Source organism: Aulonocara stuartgranti (genome assembly GCF_965226115.1).
Source record: "Aulonocara stuartgranti genome assembly, chromosome: 12".
NCBI lineage: Eukaryota > Metazoa > Chordata > Actinopteri > Cichliformes > Cichlidae > Aulonocara > Aulonocara stuartgranti.
In genome coordinates, this window is record NC_138948.1 from 23,177,636 (window position 1) to 23,195,637 (window position 18,002).

Here is an 18,002-nt window from a genome sequence, read left to right on the forward strand (position 1 = left end):
CAAAACATTTACAGTTGTTCCTTGAATTCTTGCTCTTAGCCCAAAAGTTAAATGTCATAATGTCACACACGTGTGTGAACGAGCTATTTAGCAGATTTACTTTGGGTGCAAATTACCAATGCCAGTTCTAGAAAATAGTAACTCCCACATGAAAATGTATTTTAAGAAGGGTTTCTCACATCTTAATACAACCCAAAGAGCATGTTCTACGCTAATGATTCAAACAAAACATTGATATGATCTTTTACCTGTGGTGCATGTTTATAAATGACCTTAAACCCACTGTAAACTGTCATTCTCATTCATCAATGTCTTGTGAAACAACGGTGGGTGTGTTTTCCTAGAGGAAGCCCGAGGATGAACATATCTTCTTTGTATCATTCTCTGACTAACAAATATAGGCTCCCCGCCAAGAGAAACTCAATGAGACCACAATCAATATACTGCTACAAGGTGTGCACACACTACACAGATACAGGATGATGTACGATTACCTGGAGCACATAACAATCAGCTGCGTGCTCATCCACCGTACACAAACACACACTCGCATGCAATTCACACACACATACATGCACACTACAAGGCACTTAATATGCAAATAATTTTTTTTTTTTTTACAACAGGGACACCGCTCCATTGTTCATCTGGACGAAAGGGGGAGCAGATAGATAGATAAATAGGTCTCTAGATATCTAGCTTGGACGTCAATTGATGAAATTTCTCATACGGCAGCAGCAGTGCTGTTAGGACAGGGAATACCACCACAAAATAATGTTTTCTCTCCCTCTGATCAATTTTTAATTTGGCCCGTGCAGCCGAGCCCTTGGCGGGCCAGGCCCCGGTAATTATGGTGGGTTATTGACAGCTGCCTTCCCGCGGGAGGCTATTTAAAAGAGGTTTAACCCCAGAGCAAGTCCAGGCCCCACACCCGCCTTTGAAGGTGTCAAGTGCATTGATCTGAGCTGCGGGATGCGCTGGGACCTTCCCACCTGGAGGTGTGTGTGTGTGTGTGTGTGTGTGTGTGTGTGTGTGTGTGTGTGTGTGTGTGTGTGTGTGTGTGTGCTTGCAGGGCAACTATTACAAGGCCACAGCAAGGCGGAGCATCTTTTGACCTCACACACACACAAACTGTCCTCTGGCTAAGGCTGGCTAGCTGGATAGATACCTGTCTGGCCTCTGTAACCACTTGATGCCCCAAGATAGACTGTGCACACACTATACATACAATGTTATCACTGAGCTACACACACACAAACAAGTTAACTCACAGCTTAGGGGGAATTAGAAGAACTAATGAGAGAGGAGGAAGAAGAATGGTGACTGCAGAGACAAGAGACAGAGAGATATCCTCTTAACACATGAGGCCATGACACAAGCCAGACAGATGATAGAGTGTGAGAGTGCGCAGCCAATTCTGAAGAAGACATCATCCAGCAAAAAAAAAAAAAAGAAAAAAAGAGGGGGGGGGGTCATGACAGAAATTAGAAGAGGATTCCTGTGTTTGAGTGTGTCTGCCTTCGCTGCCCCCTTTCAGCCTCCCATTGAAATTCTGGGCAGATACAAACCCCTAGGCTTTTGACACACTTTCGAAAACACCACACCCCCTCTTTCTTTCCAGAGAATCTCCAGTGTCGAGCCTGACTCACTATCAAGAGAGTTAGTGAGCGAGCAAGAGTGAGATGGAGACAAGGAAGGGGGGGCGACAGCGGCTATAGATCCGTTTTGTATGAGCAACTTTCAAATTAAATTGAGTCGTTCGTGAAGACCTTGCATAACGCTCGTGGTTCGTGTGGAGCTGTGTGCGCACATGCTAACAAACTGGAGGGTTGAGAGACTTGGTATTGTAAATGTATTAATTCATATGTAAATGATCTAAAAAGCAATGAGAAGGAGTTTAAATTCATAAACTATTTTCTCATGCTGAAGACTTCTGACAATCTGACAAAAACGTAAATTGAAACTCGGTGGCTGACAAAAGTTACAAGCATTCAGAAATACTAAAAAGGAAATTAGGTTTTGCAGGACCGCAGCAGAATACAGAAAATTTTAGAAGAAAATTTCTCTACTGGTAGCAACTAGTATCACCGGCAAAATGCAAAGTGCAAAAAAAGGCAGCTGAATAAAAAGGATGAGGGAGAAAAAAGTTAGGAAGCGATATAAAATAAAAGGATCAACTTTGCTGCATCTTGATCGTACAATACCAAACAGCTACAACCTCAAAACAGGATTCATGTACATTGTTTTTATATGGATGCAAACTAGTTGAAAGTCCTACTCCTAACTCCAACACCTACCATATAACTTATGATCCCACCTTTCAATATTCAATATCCCTCCTCCCTCAAATATTCCGACTGTAACCTCACAGTCTAAACTCTCTTTCCCACCTCCTCATCCCCTCCAAACCCCATGGCACGCACCCTACACCTCCACCATCTCAGTCTCAGGATGCAGAGCATTGACAGGGCCAGAAGGTAATGATACAGCTGCCATGATGCAACAAGCAGACCTGTCGACTGTCAGGAATTGAAATCATGAAGGAATAAGCTGTCATTAAGAGGCCCTCTCCCCGTAGTGGAGCTGTCAGATGCCTGCCTTCTGCCTACTCTCTCTCTATACTCCCGTCTCTCCTCTGCCAGTCCCAACCCATTTGCAGTCACTCCCTCGTCTTCCTCTTATTTCTCTCTTTCTGCATCAATCCTTTCCACACTCCTCTCCTTCTTTCCACTTCTGCCCTCTTCCAACCAATCATAACCTGTTTCCCTTTCTGCACCCCACACCCCATCAACTCGGCTTTTTCTCAGATTCCTCTTTTCCACCTCTTCCACCACTTTGTGTTTGTTGCTGGAGCAACCTTTTCTCCTTCTCCTCTCACCTGTCATTTTACTTCTACACTTTGGGAATAGCATCACTTAGATGTGCACACATGCACATAAAGACAACATGCATGAGGCCTACACAGATGGCACAAAAATTTTCCCTCAACCCAGCATTAATGTGCACTGCGCCAAATAGTCCCGAGTATACCCTGCATCCAAGTGTGATGTGTTTGCGTCTATGTATGTGTGCTTTCTCTGTGTGCACGTGTCTATGTGACTTGTATTTAATGTATATGTTTTTGCCAGGTTATTAATGTGTCACCATCATACAGCAGCGTGAACAAGACATGGGATGAATATGGGAGAAAGAGACAGGTGATGGGAAGTAAATTGCGGCGTAAGAGACAGACTGCCCTGAGATTCACCCAACAATGTGATTGTGTGTGCATGTGTGTATGCGTGTGTGTTGCGTGAAGGGGCTGATTAACTAGCCCAATCAGCAATTTTTCCTACAATCGCCTGATTGGCAGAGGTGATCCCATCGGAAGAGAGGAAAAGCTGACTCGAGCTTCTGAGGAACATGGCGAAGAATTCCAGAGTGTGCTCGCACTACATCCACACACATTACAACAGCGCTGTGAATTAACAGTTTTATCCGTATGTGCGTGTGAGTAGTGATTCTGTGTTTTGCCAAGCCACAAGCTCCCCCAGATTTCCTTGAATGCACTCTAGTTGACCCTTTGCTGCAGGCTTTGAATTTCCAATCAGTTTCCCATGAGTAACATCACATGAGCTACACTCGAGACAACAGATTGTTCCCACAAAACGGACCCTAATCTAAACATAATTAAAAATTATACTGAGAAAATGTGACATTCTGACCCAAAACCACACTTAACAAAGTTATAAATAAAATAATGGCATGTGTGTTGCTTTCACACAGTCACACAGAATAAGCCTGTTCTAATGAACAGTTTAAGTCCAGACACCTATTTTTTTTTAGGTCTGCACTCCTGATGATGGGTTGGTTACTTTCACACAGCTCATTTTCAATTAAATGACTTTAATTAAGTGGATATATATGCTATTTTCTTTGATTGTTTTGTCAAAATCAATCAGTCAATCAACACGATTCCTTAATTTTCCAAAATGACTTCTGACAAGTCAGGAGCATTGTGTTTAGCAGCAGAACATATCCGGTAGGTAGACAGAGCAACATTTGATAGCCACAGATTAAACTGCTGACAAATAACATAGAAGCAGATGTAGTAAGGAAAGATTTGGACTGCAACCCAACATAAACACATGTAGCAACAACTTCACAAACAGTCATCTCTTTTGCCCAGGGAGGGATAGGGGCTACTTGTCAGGTTTCAGATCTCACCTAGTCATCACAATTTTTGCTGTACCTCTCTTCCCACATGTTTGGATTAAGAAGTCCCCTTGGCCGACCAATTAGGCATTCATTATAAATACTGACACAGAAGATAAATTTAAAATAACGTATTACTCATGTCATGTCGCTGTGAGTGTTTGTCTTTGTGCTGGTTTACTGGGGAAAGGCTGTATCTTTAAAGAGTAAGATGGGATTCATCTGTCATTATGATGAATTAGTAGTTTGCACAGGTATGTGAGCTAGCCAGATAAAATGTTTAAGGGGAAGCGCATAAAAGGGGAGTAATAACATCATACAATTACATGTCAAATACCTGATATAATATGGCCTGTGTATGCTCAAAGAAATATTGATACCACTACGTATTATTAAATAAACGTGGGTGCCTTTTTATAACGTTGGCTGGTAGTGTAGCGTAGCTACGGAGTTTCTCCTTCTGTGCTGGAGGCAGAAAAAAAAACATTTCAATTCATATCCCTTTTTAATTTTTCCTCTCACCTCAGTACGTGCTTTCATGCAAAACTCTTACAATAAATATAAAGTAAAATCTAAAATAAAATCATACAGTACATACTGTAAGACCAAAAAGGGAAATGACAAATCTTATCAAATTTGTAAAGTTGACACCAAAATCGCGATAAAGTGAGTCTTTTTTGAAGATGGTACAGTAGCTGTAACTCCGGTACATAAGACATCGAGAGACACTGTGTGGTATAACATAATATAGTACAAACATGTCCATAATGGATGCCAGCAGCATGAATTGACTGTAAATGTGTGTGGCTTTTTCTCCAGTGCGCTCACAGTACAAGGCCCTTGTGCAGTAAATGTCTGGATGATGATTTGTCAGGGTGCAAGAACACGATTTCTTGTTTACTATGATGAATGGGCAACACTCGCACCACACACACACCATGTTCTCTATATTGAAGCTGTCACTTTGGCTCTCCACAGCACAACCCTGCCTTCTCCAACTGTAACACCAGCCGGGGTAACTGTATTAGACAGTCTAGGGGTACCTGATTCATCCGTTAGCGCACATGGACACACATGCGCTACTCTAACTTCTCCAGTTGTTGTACACAATAGGAGAGGGATTTACACAGCAGCGTTTTTATGTTAATCAGATGGGCAAAACGAAGGAAGGCGGGAGAAAGAATCTAGTCTGTGTCATCTGGAAGAGTAGGTCATTATACATGAAGTGGTAGTGAGGATAGAGAAGCGGGTGAAAATAATTAGACAGAAAGAGGTACCTTTTGGTTGCTGACACATACATTTGTGAAGCAGCCTGTGAGCTGGTTTAGGCATGCACACAATAACATGCCTCACTCTTTTCACATTATATATCAAACACGCATTCCCAATTTGGCAGTCTGTTTAAGCTGCTGATTTTTACCATCTCTCCCTCTCGAATAAGTGCTGCTGTTCCCTTGCATCGCTGTCTGCTGTTTCAACCAGTCCCCCCAGCATCCACCATTAGGTTTCTAGAAATTCAATTTAATTCCATTTTATTTGTATAGCACTAAATCACAACAGTCACCTCAGGCACTTTAAATTGTAAGGCAAAACCCCCAAAATAATAGTGAAAACCTCAACAATCAGATGACCCCCTACAAGCAAGCACTTGGCGTAACCTCCAGTTTTTATGTGCACCTGTAAAACTAAAAGGCTAGAAACTCTACATTGTTCCCTTTCGCATCTCAGTCATCCATGAACACATGAACGCTACACAAGAATTCTGTGAAAAGGAAAAGTGAAGAAAGTCTTTCGGTTTATTAACAATACAAATGAAGCCAAAATTCAGTGCGTGATATCATTTGATGGTAGGAGTTTGCACCTGTGACTGTATGCCTGCTCATTATTTGCCTCTGTGATCATATGAAATGTGAAATGTTCAAAGTGTTCAGCATCATAATTTCTCTTATGACCCCAGGGCGAAGTTTTGTTTTCTTTTCCTACGCTTGCGTAAGCTGTACAATGAAGTTAAACTGAAGTGAGTCGATACAGTAAATCAAGAGTCTAAACTAATAAACCAAAAAGCATGCCTGCAATCCCATTCCAACACCGAGTGAAGTACATAACATCTAAAATATGATTCCACACTGAGTCTAACTTTGCCACAACTGCTCAACAGCCCCAAACATTCAGGCCTGTGTTTCAAATAAACTGTGTGCTGCACCCATCACACCAAAATCGTACAAGTCCTACAAAAACCACCAAACCAAAGCTGACTCCCAGTTTTGCAAAATAAGGGGGAAAAAGAAAAAAGAAACAGGTCACAGACCAGAACATTCGTTCAACAGATAATAAAATAGCTTGAAATTCTTTGTTGTGACCTCTACCTGCATGGCTCTTTCAATGAAGGGGATCTGTGTCCCTGAGTTCAAGTCCTGGTTGATGATTAGCCTACGGGCCCACTGACCAGCCCGCACCACACCACTGCCCTGAATCAGCACCAGCAGCTTAGATGGGTTGGATAAGGCATCTGGGCTGAGGTAGATAAAACCGGTGGGTTCATCTTCTGTGGCATCCACCTGAACGTCCAGAAAAATACGGGTTACCACGTGTCAGCGAAATGTAATTCATTTCAAATACAATGCTTTAAAACAGTCTTGTTGTGATTTTATATGTACATCTCTGAATTCTATTGCTTTAGAGGAAAAAAAACACCTGAAAAAAAAAAAGATATTTTCCATATGTAAAGTGCATGAGTTCTCTTGTGTGTACTCTAAAAAAGCTCACATGCATCGATACATTAACCACTCAGATAACAGTCCTTATAACAGAGAGTAAAACAGAGAGAGAGAGAAAGTGTGTGCCGTTGTGCTCCACATCCAGTGCTTCTTTGCATCCTTCCCAAGTATGCCTAGAATAACCGCTAAGGAGACAAACACTGTCCATAAAAGCCATGGGTGGCAGCTGCAAGAACTTAATCCAAACAGACAAAGGGAGCCAAGTGGGGGAGAAAATCTTACCCTTTATTCTCTTGTGCGCCCTCATTCCTTCTCCCTATACTTGGCTTCGGTTAATCTTCTTAAAATCTGCGGTCACAAGTTCAATGCCATGCAGGTGGACGGACCCACCACCAACACACACACACGCCGCATACGTGTGGGCGGGTGGGCAGCAGAAAAGCATAACAGAGCAATTTTCCAGGGGAATAATGAGATAAATAGGCCAGGCAGATAAACCAGTAAAAGTGTATGGGGGCTAATGAAAGGCGCTGACTCTGGCTAGGTGATTTATGGACACTGTTAGTGCTGGAGCTAACTTTGGCATGTTTCTAAACACTGGCGCTGCCTAACATCCCCATAAACGCGCACTGAAAAATGATCACTACTTTTATACACAGAAAAAAAGAGCAGGAATGGCGAGGTAAAGGGGGGGAAAAAAGAGACAAACATGCTTCCAACAACAAATAAAAGGAATTAAGTGTGCGTTCTGAGCCTGGATGAGCTGGGCAAAGAATAACTCCACGATGGCAGAAGAGAAAGTCCCCTTCAGCGCAATTGAATGCAAAACAGATTAAGCATCAGCATGCTGCGCCTCTGTGCCTTTGAAATGAAACGTCACAATACAGTTAATTTGTTGAGGAGACACTTTTGCACAAAGGATGTGGGCAGAGGAGGAGGGTAAGAAAGACAGGGAGTAAGAGAGAAACTGAGTGAGATAGAAAAAGAAAGACAAAGAATGAATTGGGAGAGCTGACTCCTCACAATCCCCTTTTCTTTAGTTTTTTAAACAGAACACTCAATATCATAATCACACTCTGAAGCCTAAGCATTTACGTCCATTTTAATATTTAATACTCCCTTTAATCTTCAATGGCATAAATCAAAGAAGAAAATGCCTCCTTTCAGTATGGGTACTTACTGGCAGGATTTCTTTAGTCATGTTGCACTTTTTCTCCAACAGCTCATAAACATACTGAGTGATGATCTGCAGAGGAAAAAAAGACACAGAAAACACACAGTGAGACGTTACACTGATAATACAGTCTTAAAGCAATTAATAATTTTATATTGCTGTTGATACAAATCCATCCCACAAAAGTCAACTAAACTGTGTGCATGTGTGAGCAAGTAATAGCACCCACTGTCAAGCTTACAAACAGAATAAAAAATACTATTCACAGCCCTCGTTTGCCCTCTGGTCTGTGTGTGTGTGTGTGTGTGTGTGTGTGTGTGTGTGTGTGTGTGTGTGTGTGTGTGAGCACGAGCAACTTGAAAGGGTCTGGATTGTACTATGTGTAGTGTGTGTACGTGTGTGCGAATCACAGTGTAGTGAGAGTGTTGAGGTTGTAAGTGCCAGGAGAGGAAATCTCCTGTACAAGCGAAGGGCTGATGTAAGTTATGTTTATCCCCGCAGCCACAGCACTAAAGAACCTTATATACCGAGTCATTCCAACCCCGGGCCAAGCCTTTCATGGTTCAGTGACATTAACAACGTTCTTTTCCATTTTCCTTTTTTTTTTTTCTTCTTCTCCCCCTGTCCTGCTCAGCTGAGAACACAGAGAAGCACTCGGAACAGATTTCAATTTTTGATCAGGTGTGAGAGAGAGACAGAGGAGTTAACAGTGATAATAGATGGCAAGGCACGCCACCGCTAGCAGTAAGATGTAGTAGAGCTATTGACGCTGTTATGATGTCTCAACGCATGCTATGACAAACTCTCTGTCCTGTACATGTCACAACAATTGTGTTTGGTTGATGGACCACAGAGGGAGCTGCTGCTGCTATGGAGGCTCACATTGGTTTGTTTTAGAAGTGTTAGTCTTACTAAATCAGGAAACCAAAGGCCAGCCGAGGTGCCACAGCTACGCAGCGCGCCCGAGCTTGAGTCATGCTGAACCCATCGACCCCCAAACACAAACAAGCAACAACCAGACACTGTTATGTCTCGCCGCACGGAGCGGGATGATGCCCAAATGACATTAATGTGTGGAAAGGAGAAAACCTGCGCTGAGACTTAAAAAACACCAGAAAGCAGACATGCACACAACAAGCGGAACAGGGATTGGTCATTGCATCTTTTACTAAATGAAATGTTTGGTTAACAAGTTAAAAAAAAAAATATCCATTTATAAATCCAAACAATGTCAAATCATACAAATTGACCTTCACAAGCTGCCAGTGTTTTGCAGAACCCAGCAAACTTCCTGTGTGTACTAATGAAATTACTTATTTAGAGAAGGGAAAGGATCGCTGCTCAGTGCTACAATGCCAAGTGCAAAAATGTTCTGAATCAGTACAGAGAACTTAGATGAAAAGCAAACAAACAAACAAACAACAGTAACGCAACATTTAAGGGACATGAGGTGTTCAGCTTTTGCAACTTTTGGCACAAAAATAAACAAATAAATAAATATTCTTTAATTCTTTAGACCACATTTCATTGTTTTATGTCAACCATGGAACAATGAAATTATGCAGATCTCTAAAATTGCATGTACCAAACTTACTTAATAGATCTTTGGAACAGCAAGGTCAAATGCAAATTACGAACTCACAAATAAATAAATAATACAAAGAGCAGCTTTCGCGTCAAACATGAATTTAATGATAATCACAAAACTGTAACGTTATACCCAAAATAAACTCAGTGCTAATGTAGGATACTCCTTAAAGAGCAAAACACAAGAATTACATTATGAATCAGACACATATTGGCCTTATGCCAGCCAATCAAAGGCCAGCAGACAGACCAAATGAAATCATTGATTCTACCATTTGACCCTATGGGAGGGTGGTGGTAGAGGAGCTAAAACAAGCCCACCTCACCCCCACAGAACCTCACAGCTAATTCACTAAAATGTCAGCTGGTCTGATGAAGACTAAAATGATTCTGGGCCTCAGTATGCTAGTGTTTAATGACATCAATAAGCTTCACAGGAAATTTCATTTGCAGCATGTTATTTGTTCTGTGCCTCAGGTGGCTCAAGAAACATCTGATATAAAATAAGAAGAGAGAGTGAAGGGGAATAGGGAAAGGAGAAAAAATGTGTGTGCGGGGAAATGCAAGAGTTTCACTGCATGAATATGTTTCCACTCATAAAAGATAATGTAGATTATAAATAGGAAAATAATATTCAATGGACTGCTGGGTCATCGTATCAATTCTCTTTAGTTTATAATGTCAAGATCCAATAAGAGCTAAAGAGGGACAGTGCCACCACACAACATCCGAATTCCTTAGTAACAATGGCACAGACTGGATACACACTGAAACACGCACATACACAGGCAACCTACTTCTGTGCCGGCCTCCGAGGACTACGTCTCAGCAGCTGATCAGTACAATAAGAGAGGCCTCTTTGTCACCTAATTACCAATGTGTATTAGTGCTTTAATGAAAATGCCTGCAGGATGCAACTCTGAGTGTCTACATTGTCAGCATCAGACGATAAGACAAGCACGAGGAACTGATTTGGCAAGTAATATTAAGACACACAAAGAGAGGGGAAGCAAGGGAATGAGATGGAGAAACACAGAAACATGTTTATAGGAGTGAAATCAATAGGTTTCACTGCCACAAATGCTACCATGATCTTTTTATCTGCAATTCGCTTGTATTATCAGGCTAACAAGACACAGGCACAGCATTATTTTAAATGTCAGCGCAGGTTTAAATTACATTAGTTTAGACTATTGTAAAAGGTTGAGGTCAAAGTCCCACACTACATGATGTTATCTTCAGGGACACACACAAGTGTGTCAGTTTGCAAAACATTTGTATCTGCACCCTTTACTTGGGTTTTTTTTTTCAGCCTTCAGAGAAACAAACTCAGACAAAATGTAAATGATGATAAATTATACTAATAAAACAAACTTTCCACATGCCTGTGATAAATATACGCAGATCCTGGGACAATCTTTGGAGTACGAGGTCGCCTCTATGTCTGTGGTTTGTGTAGAGGAAGCATTGCGGTGATGAACCATGAAGAGGGGGATCAGAGAGGAAGGAAGGGACTTAGAAGGAAGCTCAGCAGGAGGAAAGAAAGAAGACATGAAGGGAGGGATGTGAAGAAATCCCCAGGACACATAGTCTCGTGCCAGCTCCCACAGCGGTGAACAGCTGAGAGGAGAAGGGGTAATTGAAGAGGGGATGTGGGAGAGAGAGAGAACAGTGCAGTGCATGGCCTTGATAAGAGGCCCTTAAGTGGGTGGGCAGTGACATCAGCTCCTCGCAAACTCCTGGTCATCCCCATAACAGTCTCCTCATCGCTCACAAACAAACACCACGCCAAGGTCTTAATGAAGACCATCGTGGCTGCAAGTAGATATACTCTTAAACTCCTCACAGAGAAGAGGACCTCCCACATTAAGTGTGTGTGTGTGTGTGTGTGTGTGTGTGTGTGTGTGTGTGTGTGTGTGTGTGTGTGTGTGTGTGTGTGTGTGTGTGTGTGTTCTCCCACTGATTGCAACAGTCATGCCTGGTTTGGCTGACCGCACCTGGGGCAATAAGCAGCTCAATCTTCCCAGAAACACAAAATAACAAATATTGGGAGTAAGAGAACCAAGACAGGAAGAGGAGGAACAGGAATAAGGGAAAGCAAAGCAAATATTAAGAGAAAAGAAGGATCGGAGCGAGAGGACGACAGTGATTAAGCAGGAAATGGTTTTGATGCTCAGTGCAAAGGGAACAAAAACTGGGGTTATAACAAGGAAGCAAAAGAATGTCATAATCTAAAATTAGCCCACAGACAAAATCATGAAATACAATTTGTTTGTATGTATTAATTATTTTTTAATAACATATTTTTAGCTGTTTTTCAGTCTCAACCTTTAAATAATCCAGAGTTTAAGTTTGAGAGCCAGTTTCAGGAAGTTAAAACAATGTAATTAGAAACATTTGTAACACTTACTGAGGCCACTGAGGCCACACTTCTTCATCTGCAAAACTATATTTAAGTGGAAGAAGGCACGTGTGAGGACATAGTAAAGACAGAGACACATACTGTATACACACATACACATGAAACCGAAGCAGAAGCACACATGCCTCTTGTCTCTCTAGTCCAGAGCCCTCTCCCAAAGCCACTTAGCCATAGAAACCAGAGAGCAAGAAGAGGCATCAAAGCTGTTTATATAATGAAACTGAAAGAGCTGCTCCGTGCCGTATCACTGACTGCACCCAGAAAAGCATTCCTTCTTCTCCAGAGAATAGAGGAAAGGAAGAAAAAGAGGGGAGAAAAAAAGAAGAAAATCCCCCTGAACAATGCAGCACAACAACAGCGGCAACAACAGCAAAGCATACTCAGAAAGAGAGATACTGTGAAAATGAGAGTGAGCGTGAGGCAATAGAAAGGTTGTTTATTTTAAGTCAGCCTCATGTACCAACAGAAAATGTATTAAAATAGGCCCTATTGCTGTGAATTTGTGATCTGTCAGTCCGCGTGGGAAACAAAGAGAGAGAGACAGAGGGAGAGAGAGACAGAGAGGGAGAATGCTGTAATTCCCATGAGGTCTCTGTCATTCTTCTGTCAGAGGAGAGAGGGCTCTCCAGGGGAAGAGAAAGTTCTCAGACACAGACAGACAGACTGTTTAAACTTAACGTGGATATCCCTCTCTCTCACTCCTCTCTGCCCTCCCTGCACTGCTCATCCTAATGGCATCATAATGACCTCCTCAGGTGTTAACTGAGAAGTCGGCAGAGGGCTAATTCAAACTAAGGTATTGTATGCCTCGGTGGGTGTCGGCAGCAGCGACAGATGTCTTTGCTGTAACTAACAGCTCTCCTGTCTTTTCCCCAACAGCCCTTCCACCCCCACCCCCATCCCCTGCCCAATTCCCTTTTCTTTCATCAACTCAAATCCACCTCACCCACTCCTTGCAACCATTTTTTTTGTCTGGATGTGTCTGCTTCCTCCTTCGTGCTCTCACAAAAGCTGCAGCAGCAGTTTTAAAGTGTTTTGGGAATGGATACGTGATGGCAGTCGGTGGCTCAGGGCAGACAGCTGTCATTTATAGTTCCTCTTTAGAGAGATCCCATTAGCTTCCCAACAAAATGGTCCACAACTGTTATGGGGCCTCCTGGTGCTTTAAGTACAGTATGGAAGCCTGTATCCAGGGTTTCCATCATTGGCTGGATGCAACACTTAATGACTGCTCAATGACTTTTTATGGGTAACTCAAAGAACCTCTAAAAGCAAAGAACATAATCCATTTCTTGTTCAAAATGGGGAAAGAATGCTTCAAAGTTTGTTTAACAGAACAAAAATGTAAAATAAAACATCTGATTGAATAGCCTGTGAATCCAGTTAATAGTAAATAATATTTCTTATTACACCACTACTTCCCTACTTCTCAAAATAAGTCAAGTATATGACTGCTTTTTTCTTTGGATGCTCTTTGAAGACTAGAGTAAAACTAAAAGAGTAGTTTCTCAGTGTATTTTCAAAAACACTGTCAAAGAATTTGATTACAAAGGTTGGGTAGTGTTAAAAAACAAAGATGCAATATCTCACAGGTAACTTGTTTAACTGGCAACAGGTCAGCAACATGACTGGGTATACAGTAACTCCAGCAGAGCATAGCTCAACAATTTGGGAATAATGCCTATTTTCTGGGAGGACTGAGACTGAGAAAAAGGCAGGCTACACTCTAGACTGATGGCCAGTTATTAAAGGTACAGCAATTTAATCATAACTTTCATCAGCAAAAGTACTTTAAGATAAGGGGCATCTACCATTACTCTCAAAGGACAAGCAGTAAAATCAAAGGCCAAACACTTCAAGCAGGCTAAATATAAAGGAGATGTGGGGGAAAACATTCCACATTGTTGAGCGCAGATTTATTGTATGAGTAATATTCAAGCTCTGTTCTTTGAACACCTCCACAATTTTTGTCTCCTTCCTTTGTTTTTTAAACATTATTATGTCACACTGTGTCACAGAAATTGTCTCGTTAAAATTTAGAGGCAAAAACACTTTTACACTATTTTACACTTTTACACTTATTTGCAAATTTTTACACTATATAAAAGTTTGCAAATAACAGTTCAGTAGTCAACATGATTTAAAACAGCAGGTTAATTTGCTAGTGTTAGGATGTCAGTGCTGAACACAACAACGCTGTATTTGTTTCTTTAATATTATTATGGTAGCCAAAGTTACAAGTTCACAGACCCAAGACAGTATGTACAGTGCAATTCACACACTGTGTTAGATTAAATTAATCCAGATATTAACCCACCCACTGAACAATTTCATTGGATTAAGACTAGGTACAATTATAATCACCAAAGATTTTCTTTTGGCTGACTACAGTTTTTTGTTAGAAACCTGTTATACCTTCTTATTGAATATTTGCGCAGCGGGATTTATAATGATGCAGGATAATAACCCAAAACAAACCTCGCAGGTTTTCAAGAAGTATGTGAAGGCCAAAAAGAAAACAAAGAGAAAAAACAAAAGAGGCATTTACACACACCTGAGCTCAACACAAGGGAAAATATGCAGGGACAGCGAGCTTTCCTGACACCACAAAAAGCAATCATACTGGAAAACATGGATTTTGCACACAGGCCTATCTCAAGCACATTATGTAATTAAATACTAAGACATTTTTTCAAAGATTGAATTTTAATTTCAGATCACAGCTCATATCATGATTTCTAATTATAAATAATTAATGCCATTTAAAAGTATCTTCACATTTGGTCTCAGACTTTTGTACCACGCATTTTATACCCTTCACTTGTTCTAGCACCAGTGCCCGAAACCTTGGCTAGCAAGTCGCCAATATGACAACCAATATCCATAATGTGGAAACAGAGTGAGACAGGAGGAGAAAAAAAGATAACAGAGGGACTGTAGATATTGTATGAGACAAGAGAGAGAGAGATAAAGAGACAGTGAGAAAATGAGAAAGAGAGAGAGCGAGAGAGGGGGAGAGGGAGAGAGAGACAGCTCTCTAATTCAGCCATCTGGCTAGCTTTACTTCATTATAATATTCTGACTGTGTGTGTGTGTGTTTACAAATTTGTGACTGCCTTCCATTCGACAGATGCAGACAGAGCAGAGAAGAATCCTCATTTATTAACAGCTTAATAGAGCTCCATCTGGGCCAGACCCTATGCTTGTCTCCTATCAGAGAGATTCATCACCAAATCACTGGAATTAGACTACAACTGACACCTACACAGGCTGAGGTGACCCTGCTGCATTGAATAACATTGCACAGATAGCCCACTCTTTATTAAGCCGTAATATGCCATAATGATAACACTGAGAGCCAAAAATGGGAAATGTCACTATACCAGTAGTGTGTGGGGTTTTCAGGTGGGTTTCTCCAGTCCTATCTGTACAGAATAACCTAGCTTCCCTTACAAAACATAGTTCATATTATTAATAAACAGATGCTTCTTGAGTACATTTAAAGGTTTTCAATTTATGGATCTGAGGAATAACCTTCTACTAAAAGTCTGCTATATAGCGTACTATAAGTATTTCATTTGTTTTACTAGATCTAAAAATCAGGGCGCTATCTAACCTTATGTAGCATTTCTTGATTTTGGAACCACAGCCCAGGCACGTATTTCCCCCCCTCACTCATATGCAGAGAAATATGACCAGTGGTCTCCGAACAAAGTGGACTGGTGGAACTTCTCTCACATACCATCTGCAAATCTCTCTACATAATACCATCATTATATGGCAGAAATTCGGAATGATTTTTTTATACATCAAAAATTATTTGCTGCTCTTGTGCTCAACCAAAATTTTGTTCCCATCTCTTTCTTTTGCTTGGAGGCCATCACACCAACATTCTCGTTCTCCCTCTTTCTATCTGTCCCTCCATTCAGACGAGGCTGAAGTGCAAATTGGACATCTGGTGCTGTGATGTGTCTGACAATACAGCCGCCACCCTCCCGCCTCCGCGCACACAGACACACGAATGCACGTGCACATACAAGGAGTCCTCCACGCAAAATGCAGAACTGTGAGCATACAGTGATGGTAAAAGGAAGAAAGGAAGGAGAGAGGGAGAAATGGACAGAGGCATGGAGAAAGGGAGGGAGAGAAAGGAATTTGATTGAACATTAGGGGGCAATGATGAAGCTATTCTATTCACACTGCCAGGGGCAAACACATGCACCCATGTCCTTGTGCCATCTTACACAGCTCTTGGGCTGAATGTAGCTAGTTCTCAGACCGTCTCAGGTGGCTGGCTGATAGAGGGCATTAGGGTGTGTTGTGGAGTGGAGTTGGCTTATAACAGAGCTGTCTGCATAGAGTGTTGTTCCACATTTACCCTCATGACATCTGCAAAAAGTCTTCTGTCTGACATAAAGAACAGGATGATAGTGTTGAAAGAAACGACTACACAAACAAACAACAGCATGCAGTAAGAATTCAAGGAGAAATACATTTGCATGCATTGGCTATACAGTTGCATAAATAAGCATACAGGTATGGCTTTATACACACACACATACACACACGCACATCCTTAAACCCACACATAAAGAGGCTGACTAAGCACCATAACCTACTTTTACAACCAAAGGCATACAATTCAGTAGTTGTGTCTATTTATAATGGAGCATATTTCTTCCCAGCAAAAACAATGCATTTGTACTTGCAAAGCTGTATGAGAGGTACAGTATTCATTTTCTTGAATCATCTGTGGCCTAAAAACAACAGACAGATAATATTGCTTATTCAGGTAGTGCTCCTTTCTTCTTAGCCAGTTAATCTCCCGAAGCACAACTCATACAGTATTTGTTCTCATTACACAAGCTCACATCAACAGGGATTGACACTATTTCCTTTCTCCTTCTCTGAAGAAGATATAACTGTCAATTTTTTTTAATCACAGGATGAATAAAATTTGCATACATTGTGCTTGATGATTATTTGCTTCATCTGAATGCTTGGCCCCCCTCAGATGCTCGAGTTCAGCTGGTTTAAATATCTGTGTGTTCTTTCTGGGCCTTTGCTTTCCTGCTACCAAATGTTTGTTTCTACATCCTCTTTAGATGCTGGTAGATAGCGCCCAAGCATTCAAAAGAAAGGGGGGGGGGGGGGGGGGGATTTACAGACGGCTCTCAAAGGAGCTACTGTATACAGCATAAAAAAAAAAAACAGGTAATCCCACAAACAGGTCTATCACTTTGCTTTGAACTTCAAAGAATGTTCACAACAATTAAAAGCAACATAGTAGGGAATGCAAATTACAAAAAGAAAAAAAAGAAAAAGATTACAAAAGAACATTTGTCTCATTATCTTAATGCATATTGTATGTTGTGGAACAGTGGGAGTGAATTAGAGGTGAACTTTATAATGGTGTATGTTTGGATATACAGAAAAAATATTCTGTATATCCAAAAAAGGTGCATCAAAGAGCTCCACAGAAAATATTGAGCTCTGCTTAAATAATGCCTTTCGTTAAAGCAAAATTCTTTCAAAGGTACTGTCAGTTTTTTTTAGTTTATTTAACAGAAAAAATAAAATTGTATTCATAAATATACAATTATTAGTGTGTAATTAGAAATACTCCTATGGATCTTGGAAATGCATAGGAGCAGACACCAGTTTGTGAAAGCCGCCATGTTGCCCCACCATCTGAAAATACAGTGACTGAGATGGACACTATCATTACACCTCTCTGCATTTTATGTATGTGGCTAGAGACTGGCCACATGCGTAGTACGACACAGACAGAGGAGAAGAGAACATTCATTTTAATTCGGGTCTGCATCGTCAGACTCTACGATATGAAGGATCATATCGATGTTTTAACATCTGAGAAGAGGTCCCCTTCACCAAAGAAGTGAAAACA

The 18,002-nt window shown here is 41.1% G+C and overlaps 1 protein-coding gene across 1 annotated transcript in view; it reads right to left on the reverse strand.

The window, feature by feature from the left end:
- arb2a (ARB2 cotranscriptional regulator A) overlaps positions 1 to 18,002 on the reverse strand; it is a 162,240-nt gene that overhangs the window by 135,699 nt on the left and 8,539 nt on the right. The window contains exons 5-6 of the mRNA XM_082554027.1: positions 8,092 to 8,157; positions 6,561 to 6,752 (exon numbers count right to left, since the gene is read on the reverse strand). Coding sequence (XP_082410153.1) covers positions 6,561 to 6,752; positions 8,092 to 8,157 — 258 coding nt within the window. The remainder of the gene's footprint in view (positions 1 to 6,560; positions 6,753 to 8,091; positions 8,158 to 18,002) is intronic.